Source organism: Heterodontus francisci, chromosome 13 (assembly GCF_036365525.1).
Source record: "Heterodontus francisci isolate sHetFra1 chromosome 13, sHetFra1.hap1, whole genome shotgun sequence".
Lineage (NCBI taxonomy): Eukaryota > Metazoa > Chordata > Chondrichthyes > Heterodontiformes > Heterodontidae > Heterodontus > Heterodontus francisci.
In genome coordinates this window covers 45,509,925-45,530,820 of record NC_090383.1, presented here as the reverse complement: position 1 = coordinate 45,530,820, position 20,896 = coordinate 45,509,925, and the positions used below count along the sequence as shown (strand labels likewise).

The following is a 20,896-nucleotide window of genomic DNA, read 5'->3' as shown; positions in this document are numbered from 1 at the left end:
GCACCATCGAGAGGTGGGGCTGTCGTCTGTTTGTAGGGTGTGGAGTGTGTTCCAGTGGGGCCTTCGAGATTTCAGGCAGGTGTGCGGAGGTTTTGAGGTCCTATATCAATGGGAGCGCTTCCACTGCACCATTGCCAGTCCCTTGGGACGTAGCAAGCTGAATTTTACAGACCCCCCCGACGTCGGGGTCGTGGTTGGTGGGGCCGGAAAATGCTTCCGGGAGAGGCCCACCACGGACCTCAACGCCAGGAAGGCCTGACCCGATATTGCCAGTGGTGGAGAGGTCTCGTGGCGGCCTCCCCGCCGCTCGGCGATGGGAGCCCCATTTAAATATTTAAATTAATTAAAATAAATTAATTATCGTTACGAGCCCGCCGTCTGTCCTGGAGTGATCTTAATGGCGGTGGCTGGCAACCCGCGCCTTTGGATCCCCGACTATAGAACCAAGGTGGAAGACTGGTGGGGAGGGGGGAGCAGGTAAGTTTCTCGGTGCGGGGGAGCGGGGTCAAAGTCATATCATTGGTGTAGGGGATGGTGGGAAGGGTTATAGTGTAAAGTTTATGTACTTTGCGGGTGGGGGCGGGGCGGGGGAAGGTCAGGTGGGGAAGGGTAGTGTTTTGGTGAGGGAGAGGGCAAGTAGTTACTGGGGGGGTGTGAGAGGGGCAATTTAAATGGCTTTAACTTTTTTTATTACCTGTTCCTCTAAATATTTAAATTGAAAGGTAAGGCTTGAAGCCCTTTAAAAATGGCATCAGCTGCCTGTGCAGTTCGCCCCGGCTATTTAAATGAGCCACCGCACTTAATATTGCGGCGGATCCGCGACGTGCAGCTCGCGTGGATGGGCCGCCCTTGTTTCCATCTGCCACTGAGTATAAATTTCAGCCTCCAGTATTCTGTAGGAGAGTAAATAATAATAGATGATCAAGACCTCCATTGCCCTAACCAGTCAATCCACCATTCTCTCCATTTATGGAGCCCACAGTCTGCATGGCAGCTATTTGAGCTTCCAGGAAAGCTGAAAACCATACTGGAAATGGAATGAAGGCTCTGCTTCAGCAGCCTTGGCGATGGTCACACTATCCAGGTTAGAGCGCAGAATGTTGATCCCACGAAGACTCTTCAAAACAGTCATTATACTAGTCAAAAACCTTGGCCACTGTCCAATACCTGTAAGAGGTCCGTTTCCCCCCTATTCTGATGATTCTTGACTTCAGGATTTTATAAAGGACAAATTGCACGGACATAGGGTTGGGCTGAACCACAAATTTCTTTATTTGAAAAAAAACAACACCCCTCCTAAAACCCTGTTACAAAGACCTCTAACTAATCTAAAGGTTAGTCTGATTTAAATCTCTCCACGATTTAACCTCAGCGCTCACCCAAACACAAGTCACCACAACTTTTGAAAAACCACAGGCAAAACCCCAAATTCACTCAATTTGAAACCCAAACACTTAAAATTGTTTTAAAACTCTTAGCCCCAAATACCCCTTGGATTTGGCTGATCACTTAAAATCCCTCCATGCAGTTGGTCCTTCCGGTGCAAATTGTACGTCCAAGAGCCAGGTTGACCGTTCCTGACCCTCCTTCTCGACTGCAGCACCCACAGAACAAACCCCTTCAAGATTTGACTGAAAAGCTTACAAATCAACCACACGGCTGGTCGTTACCAATGTTGATTGTAGGCCTGGACCTGAGATGACCAGTCCCTGTCCTTCTTCACATAACTGCAGCTCCAAACCCTTCGATCTTGTCCCTTTTATGACGCTCCTTATCGAAATATCATGATCACATCTCCTGAAGCCATCCTGCTGGATCATCAGCACTTAGCACCTTTTAGTCCTTTTCCTCTGTTACCTGCCTGGTCCAGACACATCTATTTAGTGCTGATGTGATTTCCCTGACCGAGAACAATGAAGTCCACACGGTGAGGTAACCCAGGCTCCAAAGCTAATATCCATGAAAGAGGTTTCTCTCCTGTCTTGACAGGAGTGAATGCTGTGCTCTGGGGCCACTTAGTTGTAACAATGACCTCCCAATCACTTAACATGATGGCAGTTATGCTGTGTCACTGTTATAATAATGTCCCAAATTCCAGTCCTTTAACAGTATCAGTTCTGTTATGATGTTGGGATGTTTGAAAATTGACTCATCGGAATGCAGCCTGCCTCAATGTGCTTTGTGTTGGGGTTTGGCTCTTATTCACAGTACTAGTGCCCGTGGGGGTTAGGGTTCCTTCCCCATACTCCACAAAGTCCGGTTTTAAAGTGCAGTTTGGGCGGGGCGGGGGGGGGGGGGGGGGAGGGGAGGAATTCTGATCCCACATACCTTTGTTCATGGCAGTCCTCATCTCTGTTGTCCTCAGCAGAGTTGGGGGCAGGCCTTGCCCTCCAGCAAGGGCACTCCTGTACAAACTCTGCTACCAGTTACTGCTGTAGCTAACCTGTGCAGTGTATTTCACCACTTGCAGACCCCCCTTTAGCCCATGTGGAGTACCAATATCTGAGATGATGTTGGGGGGCTTGGAACCTTTGACGGTGTACCCTCAGAGGATGTCCTCCTCCAAGATCTGTCCTTCTTCTGTAAGAATTTCCTTTTCTTCTAGGGCTTTCTCAATAATGAGAGAAAGGAGTCAGAAGTAGCACACAATTAGGGATAGTCTGAGGAATGCATGTTGATGTTTCTAAGCTTGCTGCATATGTGCTGAGTTGAATGAAGGGTTAAAATATGTAGACGTCCTGCTTGGATCTTGCCCCTACAGAAAGAGAGGGTAAGAGTGAGCATGTGTGTTGAGAAGGCTATTGGAGATGTGTACAGCATATAGTGGATCTGTGGAGAGGTGAGGAAGAAGGAAAATGGAATAAAGATGGGGAATTGTGGAATATAGAGAGAGTGTGTGTGATGAAGTGAGGAAGGAGTGGTGGAAATTCAAGTGGTTATATGCAAGAAGAGAATGGTGCTAGTGTATGGTGTGAATAGAGGAGAGGAAGATGTATTTTTATTTTGAATGAGCAAGAGAGACACCTTGATGTGCCTTTGTAATTGTTGAAGGATGTGATACAGGGAAGTGGTGGGGGTGAGAGGTGTGTTGTCAGGTAGTGGTGTACTTGACCTTAAGGATGTTATGAGGTCAGTGAGCCTACTTTGAACCCAGGTCCTGGGGATGATACTGGTGGCACTGACCCTTTCAGCCACCTCTGTCCAGGCATACTTGCATTCTGAAGAACAGTACTTCCCTCCTGACCCTCATTTCCTTCACTATGACCTCCAAGGATGCATCAGGAAAGTGTGGAGGGTTTGGGGTCAGCCCTTTGACTTATCATTGCAGCCACAAATCTTCATTTGGTTCAAATAAAAATGCAAGCAGGGAGTGCAACCTCGAAGTTAGTCAGGGAGCTTGCCTGAAATTGTGCAGGTTACATGATTGGGACAGCTTATTCTTCAAATGCTATTGAGTTCTGGAAGTTAAATAGGACTGGGTCTCACACTGACAACATCATGGGGGTTTGCTGCCTTTGCACACGATACCCGTCATGCGAGAAGTAAAACAAAAGGATAAGTTTAAGTAAGTTAGTGTTCTGTATATGAAAAGTACCAGACTCAATACTGAGGCTTCATGTTGTCACAACTGCTACTCAAATGATTCAGTTCCCTTTACTTCTGTTTTTCCAGCTCTTTGACTTTGACATTGAAGTGAAACCAATGTTGGAGGTGCTGGTGGGGAAAACTATTGAACAAGCTCTACTAGAGGTGATGGAGGAGGAGGAGCTGGCTAACCTGCGTGCACTGCAACGTGATTTTGAGGAACTGCGCAACGCAGAGCTTGCAGAAGTACAGCGCATGGAAGAGAAGGAGAGACGGCACAGAGAGGAAAAGGTATAGTTCACTCCAACTTAAGATGTATTATGTGAAATGCATATCTTACATTAGTTAGTTAGTTAGTTAGAGATACAGCACTGAAACAGGCCCTTCGGCCCACCGAGTCTGTGCCGACCATCAACCACCCATTTATACTAATCCTATACTAATTCCATATTCCTACCACATCCCCACCTGTCCCTATATATTTCCCTACCACCTACCTATACTAGGGGCAATTTATAATGGCCAATTTACCTATCAACCTGCAAGTCTTTTGGCATGTGGGAGGAAACCGGAGCACCCGGAGAAAACCCACGCAGACACAGGGAGAACTTGCAAACTCCACACAGGCAGTACCCAGAATTGAACCCGGGTCGCTGGAGCTGTGAGGCTGCGGTGCTAACCACTGCGCCACTGTACATTGATGTACAAGATAGGTGCAAAGACATTAAAGAATTTGAGAAAAATTTTAAATAACTTTCCTCTAAAAGATAGAGGAAGAGCTGTTAATTCAATGTAGATTATTATGAATTAGCATTCAATTCGAATTAATTTCTGATAAGTCTGAGATGAACACAGACTTTAGCGGTGACTATACCTTGGCTGGGAATAGTCATTGAATATGTTGTCGCCTTCCAAATCCGTGTCAATATTTCCTTCAATTCCCCATATTTGAATCTCTTCCATCAGGTTTCCACCCTCACCACTGACATGACTCTGATCAAAGTCACAAAATGACATCCTCTGTGACTATGACTAGTACACAGTCACTCTTTGTCCTTCTCAACTTCTCTGCAGCCATTCACAGTTGACCACGCCATCCTCCTCTAATAACTCCTCTGATGTCCAACTCAGTGAGACTTCCCTTGCTTGTTTCCACTCAACTATTCAGTCGTAGCCAGAGCATCCCCATCAATGGCTGTCTTCCCACATGCACAATGTTACATCTGGAGTCCGCCAATGATCTGTCTTGGCCCCTCATCTTCCTCATCTACATGCTATCCCAGAAGACATGGGGTCAGAAATCACATCTACACCTTTCCACGACCTCTCTCAACTCTTCCACTGCCTGTGTTCTCATACTGCTTATCCAACATGCAGTCCTGGATGAACTGTAATTTTCTCCACTTAAAAATGGGGGAGACCAAAGCCATTGTCTTCAGCCCTGCCTAAAACTCTGTATCCTCACCACCAAATTCATCTGACTCCTGGCCACTTTCTTTGTTGAACTAGACTGCTCGTAACCTTGGCATCCCTTTTGATCCTGAGCTGAGCTTCCAATCCCATATCACTAAACCTACGTCTATTTCCATAGCATTGCTTGTTTCCACACCTCAGCCAATCCATGTGTTTGTCACCTCCAGACAATTATGGCCAGCCTCCCATCCTCCACCCTCTATATACTTTAGCCCATACAAAGTTCTGTTGCTTGTTCCTATCCTGTACCATATCCAGTGAATCTTTGTATCCTCATTGGCTACAGGTGAGGTCCCAGAGGACTGGAGAATAGCCAATGTTGTTCCTTTGTTTAGGAAGGGTAGCAAGGATAATCCAGGAAATTATAGGCCAGTGAGCCTTAGGTAGGAAAATTATTGGAGAGGGTTCTTCAGGACAGGATTTACTCCCATTTGGAAACAAATGAACTTATTAGCGAGAGGCAGCATGATTTTGTGAAGGGGAGGTCGTGTCTCACTAACTTGATCGGGTTTTTTGAGGAAGTGACGAAGATGATTGATGAAGGAAGGGCAGTGGATGTTGTCTACATGGACTTCAGTAAAGCCTTTGACAAGGTCCCTCATGGCAGACTGGTACAAAAGGTGAAGTCACACGGGATCAGAGGTGAGCTGGCAAGATGGATACAGAACTGGCTCGGTCATAGAAGACAGAGTGTAGCAGTGGAAGGGTGCTTTTCTGAATGGAGGGCTGCGACTAGTGGTGTTCCGCAGGGATCAGTGCTGGGACCTTTGCTGTTTGTAGTATATATAAATGATTTGGAGGAAAATGTAGCTGGTCTGATTAGTAAGTTTGCGGACGACACAAAGGTTGGTGGAGTTGCGGATAGTGATGAGGATTGTCAGAGGATACAGCAGAATATAGATCGGTTGGAGACGGGCGGAGAAATGGTAGATGGAGTTTAATCCGGACAAATGTGAGGTAATGCATTTTGGAAGATCTAATACAGGTGGGAAGTATACAGTAAATGGCAGAACCCTTAGGAGTATTGACAGGCAGAGAGATCTGGGTGTACAGGTCCACAGGTCACTGAAAGTGACAACACAGGTGGATAAGGTAGTCAAGAAGGCATACGGCATGCTTGCCTTCATCGGTCGGGGCATAGAGTATAAATTTTGGCAAGTCATGTTGCAGCTGTACAGAACCTTAGTTAGGCCACACTTGGAATATTGCGTGCAATTCTGGTCGCCACACTACCAGAAGGATGTGGAGGCTTTGGAGAGGGTACAGAAGAGGTTTACCAGGATGTTGCCTGGTCTGGAGGGCATTAGCTATGAGGAGAGGTTGGATAAATTCGGATTGTTTTCACTGGAACGACAGAGGTGGAGGGGTGACATGATAGAGGTTTACAAAGTTATGAGTGGCATGGACAGAGGGATAGGCAGAAGCTTTTTCCCAGGGTGGAAGAGTCAGTTACTAGGGGACATAGGTTTAAGGTACGAGGGGCAACGTTTAGAGGGGATGTGCGAGGCAAGTTTTTTACACAGAGGGTGGTGAGTACCTGGAACTTGATGCTGGGGGAGGTGGTAGAAGCAGGTATGATAGCGATGTGTAAGAGGCATCTTGACAAATACATGAATAGGATGGGAATAGAGGGATACGAACCCCGGAAATGCAGAAGGATTTAGTTTAGACAGGCATCAAGATCGGCGCAGGCTTGGAGGGCCGAATGGCCTGTTCCTGTGCTGTACTGTTCTTTGTTCTTTGAAACTGAGTAAAGATAGGCTCCAGCATTATCCTTCCATAACAAGATTTCTGGAGTTTAACATGGTAGCAGAGGATGGTTGCCTAACTTTGAAGGTTGGAAACTAGGAATTTTTTTTATATATAGAAAACTAAAATCTTATGGGCTAGTGTAGAAAATATGGCAGAAAGCAAGTGTAGATTGTCAGGGTATGATTACCCTCCGATGTTCTCCGCATCTGAACCAGTGGAAGAATGAAGTAGATATTGGATATGGGTTACATCTCTACCAAAGAGGAAACAAGGTGTGGCCCTGGCGTTGTCACTTCCTACCAAAAGTAAAATCAGAAGTAAAGTGTGTGAACTGGATGCTTGGCAGTTGGCTACTGATAAAGGGTTGGATTTTCTGTTAGAATTCTTGGATGAAATTTACAAGAAAGATGACCTATTGAATGCGCATGGTCAGACTTTGATAGATTTCAGAAAACAGATCGTTATTCAAGGAAGGAATATATCATGGACTTTAATAGACTGTATAGAAGATTGAGGAAATTCAATTTGGAGATCCCTGGTTCCGTGCTAGCTTTAAATTGCTCAATTGTGCTAGGTGTCACATATGGACAGGCTCCTGGTTCTAACTGGGGTTCGGTTCCTGGTCAAAGACTTCCTGTTGGATCAAATGTCTGCCGTAAAGAAATTCCTGGGGAAACTGTCATTTCCTGCAGCCCTGGTAGAACAAACAGAGCATTCTGAGGTGACACAAAGAATGGAGGGCTCAATGTTTACTAGATTTCGAAATGGTCCAAATACTGGAAGCAGGCATACATACAATGGAAGAGTTAAAGACAAGAGGAATGAGGATGAAAGCACTTTTAGCAGGCCTGCCTGTTACAGTGGAAGACAGAATTGGAATAGTTAATAAGTGCTTCAGATGTGACTCAAAGTATCATTATGCAATGAACTGCCCTAAGCGGAGGGGCAGAGTCCTCGAAATAACACACGATGCAGAGAATTCTGAGGCGCAAGAAGAAGATACTGATGAATCTAAATGAATTGTACCAGTCACAAAGAGTTTTAGGCCTGTGATAAATGTGTTAGTTGCGGATTTGTTCAAGTGTGCTGAATTAGATAGTGCTTGCACATTAACAGTATGTAGAACTGATTGGTTAGAATGTTATCTGGATCACTCAGTAGTGAGGATCAACGCAAGGTTAAGTAGTATAAAAGTACTGAAGAAGGGTCACTGACCCGAAACGTTAACTCTGCTTCTCTTTCCACAGATGCTGCCAGACCTGCTGTGTGGTTCCAGCATTTCTTGTTTTTATTTCAGATTTCCAGCATCCGCAGTATTTTGCTTTTATAAAAGTACTATCAGCTTTAGGTTTGGCGATAACAACACATTGAAGTCACTGAAGAGTGTAGTAATTCCATGTAAAATAGCTGGAGTAAGCCCCTTTATGTAGTCTCTAGTGAAGTACCTTTACAGTTGAGTAAGCCTTCAATGAAAAAGGCACAAATGAAACTTGATATGCAGCATGATAAGGCAATTGTTTTTGGACAGTCAGTGAATTTGCGGTTTACCCAGACAGGGCATTATTGTATACCCTTAACAAAATCTGATATTTCTCGTCAGAGTGTTAGAACAGTATTAATGGCATCAGGTGTTCAGAATCAAAACGATAAAAAGCAAATTGTCTTACAGTTACACAGGCAATTTGCTCACCCTTCTTGTCAGATTAAAAACCCTGCTAAACGATGTAGATGTGATTGATGAAACATAGAAAAACATAGAAAATAGGAGCAGGAGTAGGCCATTCGGCCCTTCAAAAAAGGGCTGCGCCATTCAAAAAAGATCATGGCTGATCATCTAATTCAGTACCCTGTTCCCGCTTTCTCCCCATATCCCTTGATCCCTTTGGCATTAAGAAATATATCTATTTCCTTCTTGAATATATTTAATGACTTGGCCTCCACTGCCTTCTGTAGTAGAGAATTCCACAGGTTCACCACCCTGTGAGACAAGAAATTTCTCCTCATCTCGGTTCTAAATGGCATACCCCGTATCCTGAAACTGTGACCCCTGGTTCTGGACTGCCCAGCCATCGGGAACATCCTCCCTGCATCTAGCCTGTCTAGTCCTACTAGAATTTTATAGGTTTCTATGAGATCCCCTCTCATTCTTCAAAACTATCATGAATATAAGCCTAGTTGACCCAATCTCTCCTCATATGTCAATCCTGCCATTCCAGGAATCAGCCTAGTAAATCTTCTTTGCATTCCCTCCAAGGCAAGAACATCCTTCCTCAGATAAGGAGACCAAAACTGCACACAATACTCCGGATGTGGTCTCACCAAAGCCCTGTATAACTGCAGTAAGACATCCTTGCTCCTGTACTCAAATCCGCTGGCAATGAAGGCCAGCATACTATTCGCCTTCCTAATTGCTAGCTGCACCTGAATGCTTGCCTTCAGCGACTGGTGTACAAGGACACCTAGGTCTCGTTGCACCTCCCCCTTTCCCAATCTATCACCATTCAGATAATAATCTGCCTTTCTGTTTTTACAACCAAAGTGGATAACCTCACATTTATCCACATTATACTGCATCTGCCATGCATTTTCCCACTCATCCAATTTGTCCAAATCACATTGGAGCCTCTTTGCATCCTCCTCACAGCTCACATCTTCCCCCCCCCCCCCCCCCGCCCCCTCCCTGCCAAGCTTGGTGTCGTCTGCAAACTTGTAAAGGTTAGTGGTGAGGCTGATTGTTACCAGAAAATAAAAGTTAGGGACAGAACATGTGAATGTCAAATTGCACCAAGGAATCATACAAGAGTAGGGAAATTTGCTAATAGATCAAACTTAAAGGCTTTGTATCTGAATGGACGAAGCATTCGAAATAAAATTAATGAGTTAACAGCGCAAATAGAGACGAATGGGTATGATTTAGTGGCGATTACTGAGACGTGGTTGCAGGGAAACCAGGTTTGGGAATTGAATATCCAAGGGTACTCAGTACTTCGGAAGGATAGGCAGGAAGGAAAAGGAGGTGGTGTAGCTTTTTTAGCAAAGGAAGAGATCAGTGCTGTAGTGAGAAATGATATAGGCACTGGAGATCAAGACGTAGAATCAGTCTGGGTAGAAATAAGAAATAACAAGGGAAAGTTCCTGGTGGGAGTAATCTATAGGTCCCCAAACAGCAGTCCCGCAGTGAGGCACAGTATAAACCAGGAAATGCTGGGGGCTTGTAAGAAAGGTACGGCAATAATCATGGGTGATTTTAATATGCATATAGACTGGATTAATCAAATTGGCAAGTATAGCCTCGAGGGAGAGTTCATTGAATGTATTAGAGATTGTTTTTTGGAGCAATATGTTATGGACCAACCAGGGAGCAGGCTATTCTAGCTGTAGTAGTATGTAATGAGGTGGGATTAATTAATGATCTGATAGGTTTAAGGATCCTCTAGGGAAAAGTGATCATAGCATGCTAGAATTTCAAATTCAGTTTGAGGGCGAGAAACTGGAGTCCCACACTAGCGTTCTGGAGTTAAACAAAGGTAATTATATAGGCATGAGGACAGATTTGGCCCTAGTGGACTGGGCAGGAAGACTAAAAGGTAGGACAGTTGATGAGCAGTGACAGATGTTTAAGGAGATATTCAATTCCTCCCAACTAAAATATATTCCAGAGAGGAAGAAAGATTGTAAGAGGGGGAAAAAACATTCATGGCTAAGCAAGGAAGTTAAGGATAACATAAAGACAAAAACTAAGGCATCTCATATTGCAAAGGCTAGTGGCAGGCTGGAAGACTGGGAAACTTAAAGATCAACAAAGGGTTACTAAAAAAGTAAAAAAGAGCAAAGGTAAATTATGAAAGAAAACTAGCGCAAAATATAAAAACGGATAGCAAAAGTATATAAAAGGGAAGAGAGTAGCTAAAGTGGATGTTGGTCTCTTGGAGGACGTGACTGGGAAGTTAATAGTGGGGAACACAGAAATGGCGGAGATACTAAATCAGTATTTTGCCTCAGTTTTCATGGTGGAGGACAATAGTACCATCCCAATAGTAACAGGTAATGCAGAGGTTATAGAAAAGGAGGAACTTAGAACAATCATCATCACTAGGGAAAAAGTACTGAGCAAACTATTGGGATTGAAGGCAGACAAGTCCCCAGGGCTTGATGGCCTACATCCTAGGGTCTTAAAGGAAGTGGCAGCGGAAATAGTGGATCCATTGGTTATAATATTTCAAAATTCCCCGGATGCGGGAAAGGTTCGAGTGGATTGGAAAAATGCTAATATAACGCCCTTATTCAAAAAGGGAGGGAGGCAGAAAGTAGGAAACTATAGACCAGTTAGTTTAACATCTGTCATTGGGAAATTGTTAGAATCCATTATTAAGGAAGTAATAACAGGACATTTAGAAAGTCAAAATGCAATCCATCAGAGTCAGCATGGTTTTATGACGGGTAAATCGTGTTTGACTAATTTGCTAGAGTTCTTTGAAGATGTAACAAGTAAAGTGGATAATGGGGACCCTGTAGATGTGGTATATCTGGACTTCCAGTAGGCATTTGATAAGGTGCCGCACAAAAGGGCCAAAATTTGGCAGATGGAGTTTAATGTGGATAAATGTGAGGTTATCCATTTTGGTCAGAAGAATAGAAAGGCAAATTATTATCTAAATGGAGAGAAACTTCAGAGTGCTTTAGTGCAGAGGGATCTACATGTCCTCCTGCATGAATCGCAGAAAACTAGTATGCAGTTGCAGCAGGCAACAAGGAAGGCAAATGGAATTTTGGCATTTATTGCTAAAGGAATAGAGTATAAAAGTAGAGAAGTGTTGCTGCAACTGTACAAGGCATTAGTGAGATATTACCCCCAATCCTATGTGCTTTAATTTTGCACACTAACCTCTTATGTGGGACCTTATCAAAAGCCTTCTGAAAATCCAAATACACCACATCCACTGGTTCTCCCTTATCTATTCTACTAGTTAGATCCCCAAAAAACTCCAGTAGATTTGTCAAGCATGACTTCCCTTTCATAAGTCCATGCTGACTTTGCCCAATCCCGTTTATGCTTTCCAGGTGTCCTGCTATCACATCCTTTACTCCTTTATAGTGGAGTATTGCGTACAGTTTTGGTCCCCTTACTTGAGGAGGGATGTAGTTGCATTGGAGGCAGTTCAGAGGAGGTTCACTAGATTGATTCCAGACATGAGGGGTTTGTATTATGAAGAGAGATTGAGCAGTTTAGGCCTTTACTCTCTAGAGTTTAGAAGAATGAGAGGAGATCTAACTGAGGTTTATAAGATGATTAAGGGGATTGACAAAATAGACGTAGAGAGGATGTTTCCTCTTGTGAGGCACTCTAGACCGAGAGGTCATAGTTTTAGGATAAGGGGTAGCAGATTTAAAACAGAGATGAGGAGAAATTACTTCTTCAAAGGGTTCTGAGTCTGTGAAATTCACTACCCCAGAGTGCAGTGGATACCGGGACATTGAGTAACTTTGAGGAGATAGACAGATTTTTAATTAGTAATGGGTTGAAGGGTTATGGAGAACGGGAACGGAAAGTGGAGTTGAGGCCGCGATGAGATCAGCCATGATCGTATTGAATGGCGGAGCAGGCTCGAGGGGCTGAATTGCCTACTCCTGCTCTTAGTTCTTATGTTCTTATGTTACATTTAGTTCCTGCACCCAAGTCATTAATATATATTGTGAATAGCTGGGGCCCAAGCACTGATCCCTGCGTACCCCACTAGTCACTGTCTGCCACCCGGAAAAAGACGCGTTTATTCCTACTCTCTGTTTCCTGTCTGTCAATCAATTCTCAATCTATGCCAGTAGACCCCCGTTTATGCTTTCCAGGTGTCCTGCTATCACATCCTTTATAATAGACTCTAGTATTTTCCCACTACTGATGTAAAGATAACTGGTCTGTAGTTCCCTGTTTTTTCTCTCCCTCCATTTTTAAATAGTGGGGTTACATTTGCCACTCTCCAATCTGTAGGAACTGCTCCAGAGTCTACAGAATTTTGGAAGATGACCACCAATGCATCCACTATTTCCAGGGCCACTTCCTTTAGTATTCTGGGATGTAGATTATCAGGCCCTGGGGATTTGTTAGCCTTTACGAGGATAATAGTGAAAATAGTGATCAGTGAAAAATGTGAAATTTGTAAAAGGTATTGGAAGTCACCATTACGTCCTATTGTCAGCCTTCCATTGACATGTGACTTTAATGAGGTAGTTGCTATGAATTTAAAGGTGTTAATTGTGTATCAATTGTTTGATTATATGCAGGTGGAGGGTGTTAATAAGCAGACACATAATGAGACTGGTGAAGGATTTGAGTGAGGAGCTACATGTTTGTAATCCTTTTATTCTGTATAATAAATGTGAAACTGAGTAAAGATAGGCTTCAGCATTAGATTAGATTAGAGATACAGCACTGAAACAGGCCCTTCGGCCCACCAAGTCTGTGCCGACCATCAACCACCCATTTATACTAATCCTACACTAATCCCCTATTTCTACCAAACATCCCCACCTGCCCTATATTTCCCTGCCACCTACCTATACTAGTGACAATTTATAATGGTCAATTTACCTACCAACCTGCAAGCCTTTTGGCTTGTGGGAGGAAACCGGAGCACCCGGAGAAAACCCACGCAGACACAGGGAGAACTTGCAAACTCCACACAGGCAGTACCCAGAATCGAACCCGGGTCCCTGGAGCTGTGAGGCTGCAGTGCTAACCACTGCGCCATCCCATAATGAGCTTTCTGGAGTTTAACATGGTAGCAGAGGATGGTTGCCCAAAGCTGAAGGTTGGAAACTAGGAATTTTTTTTTTTAAATATAGAAAACTAAAATCTTACAGGCTAGTGTGGTACATATGGCAGAAAGCAAGTGTAAATTGTCAGGGTATGATTACCCTCCGATTATTCTGAGTCTGACCCATATGACCAGTAGAAGAATGAAGGATATTGGACACTGGTTACATTTCTACCAAAGAGGCAATAAGGTATGGCTTTGGTGTTGTCACGTTACCAAAAATGAAATCATATTTTATAGACCTAGCAACTAGATTTAGTTTTTCTACAATAATAAATAGCAAGGACAAATGGGTTATTATAGACAAAATTATGGAGATATGGATAGGACTGGGCTTGGGGCACCAGCTAAGTTTCTGACTGATATTGGAGGAGAATTTGCCAATGACAAGTTCAGAGACATGTGTGAAAACATGAACATTATGGTTATGAATACTGCAGCTGAAAGCCCTTTCTGCATAAAATCTTAGCTGACCAACCAAACTGCAAGTTGACAACTGCCCTGACATGGTGGCTCGTGTGAAGAATTTACTTCAGATGGTTGGAGGATATATAGTCCCTATCAATTGGTCTGTGGATGGAATCCCAAATTGCCTTCTGTACTGTGTTACAGTCCTCCTGCTTTGGAAGGTACTACAATTAGTTCAATTTTTTCCTGCACATTTGAATGCTTTATATTCAGAGAGATGGGCTTTCATCAAGGCTGAGGTCAGAGAGCTCTGAGGCCATCTGAGATGGAATTTAATTCAGGAAATTTGATGTATTTTAAAAGAGAGGGTCACCGAGAATGGTAAGGTAATCGGTTGTGATGGTAAGACAGTCATGATCAAACATGGAAATCAAACTGTTAAGATTCATTCCTTGTAATTAATCGGGGTTGATTACAAAATCTCAGAATCTGAGCAGTTAATAGAGGGGAAACTATGCACTTTGTACCTCAAATACTCATGTTTTGTGATGGAGGTCCTGAGGAATAGAATGAGGAAGATCAAGAGTTGGACAGTAATGTAGTAATGTGAGTGATCATGATGCTCAAGAAAGAGCTATTGCATCCAAAGGCCAATTGCGCCAAGTAGGCACTTGGAAAATTGTGTACTGAAGTTCCCATCCAAAGAACATGAAGCTAATAATAATCATAATAAGCTGATGGGTATTCGAGTACAGCTGGTTTCATATTTCTGATGGGTGAAAATGGGAAATGTTGCCCTTTAGCTTGAGGGGCTAAGAAAATAAAACGGGTCATTTAAAAGCATTTTAGCTGCAGAAACATTGGGTCTTGTGGAAGCAGTAGATATGGGGTTCTATTGGTCATATATTTTGGGTGAAATTCTGAATAAGGGACGTACTAAAGATAGGATACCCATTGAATGTTATGTGGATAATCGTTCTTTGTGGGACAATGTACACGCTATAAAAAGTGAGTGAGAAAAGACTGTGAATTGACCGTGCTGGATTGAAACAAATGCTGGAGAGAAAGGCAATCTCCAAATGGGTAGCTGCAAGTCATCAGCTATCCGATTTTGTTTCACAAAAAGAAATGAGTACAAAGACATTCTTAGGGGTAATAGAGGAGGGGTGACTCTCAATGTACCCAATATGGAATTTATTTTGATTTATTTTGAAATGTTCTTTGAGCATGTTCATAATTTGTGCATAATATGGAATTTATTTTGAAATGTTCTTTGAACATATTAATCCACATTGTGTAATAAAAGAAAGAAGGTAATCTGTTAATCGTGTATCAACTGTTTGATTATATGCAGGTGGAGGGTGGTAATTGGGGTCTTACTTGAGCACTTATAAGAGATACTTACTGAGACTGGTGAAAGGTTTTGAGTGAGGAGCTACATGTTTGTAATCCTTTTACTCTGTACAATAAATGTGCAACTGAGTAAAGATAGGCTCCAGCATTATCCTTCCATAACAAGCTTCTTGGAATTTAACAGGTAGCATCACCAATAACTGAACTGGCTGAGTCCTTGAAGGACTTATCTGTCAGACTGGGTTAGTGGCAGGTGGTGAGTGAATCAACACAAGGGAAAAGGACCTACTTGGCCTTGTCCTCACCAATATACCTGTCGCAGATGCATCTGTTCATGACAGCATTGGTAGGAATGACCACTGCATTGTTCTTGTAGAGATGAAGTCCTGTCTTCACACTCAGAACACCATCCATCATGTTGTGGCACTACCATAGTGCTAAATTGAATAGATTCAGAACAGATTTAAAAGCTTAAAACTGGGCATCTATGAGGCGCTGTGGACCATCAACAGCAGCAGAATTATATTCAACTACAATTTGTAACCTCATGACCCAAAATATCTCTCATTCTACCTTTACCATCAAGCCAGGGGACCAATCCTGGTTCAATTAGGAGTGCAAGAGAGTATGCCAGGACTAGCACCAGGCAAACCAAAAAATGAGATGCCAACCTGGTGAAGCTACAACACAGGACTTGCTAAAGAGCAGATGCAGCGTGCGATAGATGAGCAAAGTAAACCCGCAACCAAGGATTCATATCAAAGTGCTGCAAGATCCAGTCATGAATGGTGGTGGACAATTAAACAACTAACTGGAGAAGGAAGCTTCAAAGCGTCGCCTTCCTCAATGATGGGGGAGCGCAGATTACACTTCTGTGAAGTGCCTGGAGATGTTATTTATATTATTGACACTATATAAATGAAAATTGTCATAGTCACTAGTCATGCAGTAATACTGCACAGACATTTTATATTGCTGTACTAGAGTAACTTTATTGCTTACCTTACCTTAGTTTATGCAAAAATAGTCCTTACAAGAGAATATGCAAACTTTGGGGTCACTAAACCAAGGGAGAAAATTAGAGGGATGTAACCAGTGTTTTTTTTAAGGAATGATTCATAATATTTCCGAGCTCATGTGGTGAGTTGCAAACCTCACGTGAATGGAATTAATTTGACTCATTACCAAACCCATATTTAACAGACTGTTCAAACCACTTAGCTGGTTGGCTTGGACTCTGGTCTACTATAGATGTGTTATCATAATCCTTCTTTTCATTTACTGTGACCTCCTCATTAATTCTGTCATGTGTAGGGTATTCCTTTCACTATTTGGAAAGCTAATAGTTGTTTGTGGGGGGTGGGGGGGTAGGTGGAAATGGAGATTCATCTGTTTAAAATTATATAATTTTTCCATGTAAAATTGTACCTAGATTAGGGCACTGGAATTTTATTAAGATGCAAGTCAGTGACAGGAAACAAAGGTCGATGAATGTTTTTGCGAATGGAAAGCGGTTTCCAGTGGCGTTCCACAGGGCTCCATGTTGGGTATATATTAATGATTTGGACTTAAATGTGGGAGGCATGATTGGGAAATTTGCAAATGACACAAAAATTGGCCATGTAGTTAATAGCAAAGAGGATAGCTGTAGACTCCAGAATGATATCAATGGTTTAGTTGAGTGGGCGGAAAAGTGGCAAATGGAATTCAGTTTGGAGAAGTGTAAGGTAATGCATTTGGGGAGGGTAAACAAAGCAAGGGAATACACCATAAATGGAATATTGGGAGGGGTAGAAGAAGTGAGAGAGGGCATGTCCACAGGTCCCCAAATGTGGCAAGACTGGTAGATAAAGTCGTGAAGGCGGCATATGGAATGCTTTCCTTTATTGGCTACAGTATAGAATACAAAAGCATAGGTGTAATGCTGGAACTGTACAAAACTCTGTTTAGGCCACAACTGGAGTATTGCATATGGTTCTGGTCACCACATTACAGGAAGGATATAATTGCTCTGGAGGGAGTACAGAGAAGATTTACAAGCATGTTGCCAAGGGTGGAAAATTGCAGCTATGAGGAAAGATTGGATAGGTTAGGGTTGTCTTCCTTAAAACAGAGGAGGCTAAGAGGTGACTTAATTGAGGTGTACACAATTATGAGGGGCCTAGAGTTGAGAGCAAGGACCTGTTTCCCCTAGCGGAGAGGTCAATTACCAGAGGGCACAGATTTAAGGTGATTGATAGAAGGATTAGAGGGGACATTAGGGAAAGAGAGTGGTGGGTTTCTGGCATTCGTTGCCCAGATCGGTGGTGGAGGCAGAAACCCTCAACTCATTTAAAAGGTAACTGGACCTGCACCTGAAGTACTGCAACTAGCAAGGCTATGGACCAGGTGCTTGAAGGTGGAATTAGAATAGGCAGCTAGTTTTTTCAGCCAGTGCAGATACGATGGGTTGAATGGCCTCTTTCTTGCCATAACTTTTCTATGGTTCTATGGCTGCTTTGTGTCAAAAAATTTTCTTTTGTCCTTTTGGCTTGATAGCTGCTTGATAAAGCAAATACACAAACAATTCACTAATTTTAAGGGGAGATAACTTGCCTCTATTTATATTATTACTTGCTGACTAAACCCTATGGAGATCATAGAATAGAATAGTACAGCATAGAAACAGGATCTGATTGGAGACACCAGCAGTGGTGGCAGAGGATTAAAGAGGGAGAGTGGGGGAACAGCATAGTCCTGAACTGTGTATTTCCAAAAAAGCAAAGTGATGTCAGAGGACTGCAGGTACATGATTAGTTGGTGAGTATTAAGATTTTTTTTCAAAAAATAGGACAGTGGTTTAAACTAGGACTGGGAAATTATAAATTACTGTATTGAATTTATAGCTTAACTAGTTAGTCAATAAAATTTCAATCTGGCTATGTATAACAGTAAGGGAATTGGTATTGAGAGTATTAGCATAGAACAGGTCTGGAGGCATTAATTAAAATTAATAGTTTATCCAAGGTATTAACTAGATAATAAAAGAGGAAATAGAGATCTTTTTCTTAGACATGGATGGGCAGCTGAGACCCATTGCTTACAATTTCTGCGCCATTTGGGAACTTCAGGACTCATGTATCATCAGGAACCACCTGAGTAGGAAGTGTCTCCAGCTGCTTGAGCTCTGTTTCCAAGCTTGAGGGGCAGCTGGAGTCACTGCAGAACATCAGGGAGGATGAATTTCCTGGATTGTACATCCAGGAGGTGGTCACCCCACTGACAGTGAGTTCCAGATAACAGATGAATGGCTATGCAAAGAGTGGGAAGAGGCAGAAGGTGTAGGATTCTTTGGGGTGTGTGTCACACTCAAACCAGTACTCAGCATAGGAGACTACTGGGAGTAACGACACCTTGAAGGAGTGTAGTCAGGCGTTTCTGTTACTGTCAGAGTCCTGCTGCCTCTGTGGTGCCAAAGTAAAGGGCATCACTGAGGGTGCAGAATATTCTACAGGGGAAGGCAGTAAGTCAGAAGTAGTGGCTCATGTCAGTACCATTGACAGGAGCGAGCAGGTATTAAGGTCCTACAGTCAGGAGATAGGGAGAAAGTTTAAAAAGTAGGACCTCGAAGGTAGTAATCACTGGATTACTCACACTGCCACGCCTTAGTAAAACTAGAAATAGGAAGATAGAGAGGAATATTGCGTGGCTTAAGGTGTGGTACAGGAGAGGGGGCTTCAGATTCTTGGGACATTGGGACCAGTTCTGGGGAAGGAAGCACCTATTCGAAAGGAACGGGTTGCACCTCAACAGGGCTGGGACCAATGACCTCACTGGGAGGTTCATTAGTTTGGTTGGGGAAGGTTTAAAGTAAAATTGGCAGGGAGTTGGGCACCAACATATAGAAGTAGAAAAGAGGAATAAGGCATATAAGAGTGAGAGGCCGGAATTTTACGCTGGGTGGACGGGAGCCGGACTCCAACGTAAATGTCGGTGCCGAACCCGCTTCCGCCCAACCTGGGGATCCGTCCCGTATTTTACAGATCCCCAAGCTTTAATTGGCCCAAGGTGGGACTTCCACCCGCTTGAGGGAGGAGGTCCTGCCTCAGTGAGCTGCCGGCCAATCAGTGGGCTGGCAGCTCAATCTCAGCAGCGCCACTGGGAGCGATGGCCACTGCTGGGACTGCAGCCCAGCCGACCGAGGAGGATACCAAGGAGCCGGGACTGAAGGTAAGTTTGGGTTGCCTCACCAGGGGAATCGGTCGTGCCCTGGTGAGGCTAGGGTGGTCGTTTGGGGGGAGTGGGGGCGTCTTGGATCCCGGGGTTGGATTGGGAGGCGGGGGCGGCCCTCAATTGGGCACCCTGTGCCCGATTGCCAGGTCCCCCCCCCCCAGGGTGCGGAAAGGCCAGCAGCTATAGCTGGGCGGCCTTTCACGTCCCCAGCATACCCACTTGCCACGGGTAAAATACCCGTGGAGTCGGGCGAGGGCCCTTAAGTGGCCACTTAAGGGCCTTGATTGGCCTCGGGCGGGCAGGCCGCTTCTCATTAGATTATAGTTGAGAAGCAAACAGGGTATGATCATGCTACTAGGGGTATTCTATAGGCCTCAAAATAGTGAGATGTAGAGGAGCAAATCTGCAGGGAAAAATCAGAGCATGGTGATATTGGGGAACTTCAATTCCCAAATGTAGATTGGAATAATGAAGGAATAAAGGGTAAGAGGGGAGGAATTTCTCAAATGTGTGCAGGAGAGCTTTCTTGACTAATATGTTCTTGGTCCAACTAGGAAAGAGTCATGGCTGGATCTGGTGCTGGGGAATGAGTTGGACTGAGTGTCTGTGGGAGAAACACTTAGATAAGAGTGATCATCATATCATAGGGTTTAGATTATCAATGGGGAAGAGCAAGGAACAATCTAAAGTAGAACTTCTAAATTGGAAGAGGGTGAACTTCAATGGGATGAGAGGGGATCTAGGGTAAAAAGATTGACAGGAAAAACAGTAGTGCAACAATGGGTGATCTTTTAAGAAGGAAATGTTTCAAGTTGAGGCTAGGTGCATTCCAAGAAGGATGAAAGTTAAGGGAACCAAAGCCAGGGCTCCTTGGATGATGAGGGAGATAGAAAATATGAAAGGGTGTATGATGCTTATCAGGTGAATTCTTCAAGCAGGCCAAATACAATAAGTTGAGAGAGGAAGTGAAGAGGAAATTGAGACTGGGAGAATAGAATGGCAGTTAACATTGAAGATTTTTGAGTTTCCTATTATCGGCATATAAATGGTAAGTGGGTAGTAAGAGGCAGGGTGGGCTCTATTGAGGACAAAGAGGGTGATATATGCTTAGAGTACTTTGTATTGGTGTTTTTGGAAGAGGATGCTGCCAAAATAATCGGTCGAAGTGGAAATGGTAGAGGTAATGCATGGGGTGAAAATTAATAGGCAAGATGTACTGGAAAGGCTGGCTATGCTTAGTCTGGATAAGTCACCTGGTCCGGATGGCTTGTATCCCAGGTCACTAAAGGAAGTAAGAATGG

The 20,896-nt window shown here is 43.6% G+C and overlaps 1 protein-coding gene across 3 annotated transcripts in view; it reads left to right on the top strand.

The window, feature by feature from the left end:
• rsph3 (radial spoke head 3) overlaps positions 1 to 20,896 on the top strand; it is a 194,107-nt gene that overhangs the window by 114,739 nt on the left and 58,472 nt on the right. For all 3 annotated transcript variants that reach the window (XM_068044769.1, XM_068044767.1, XM_068044768.1), the window contains one exon: positions 3,673 to 3,876. In XM_068044769.1, coding sequence (XP_067900870.1) covers positions 3,673 to 3,876 — 204 coding nt within the window. The remainder of the gene's footprint in view (positions 1 to 3,672; positions 3,877 to 20,896) is intronic.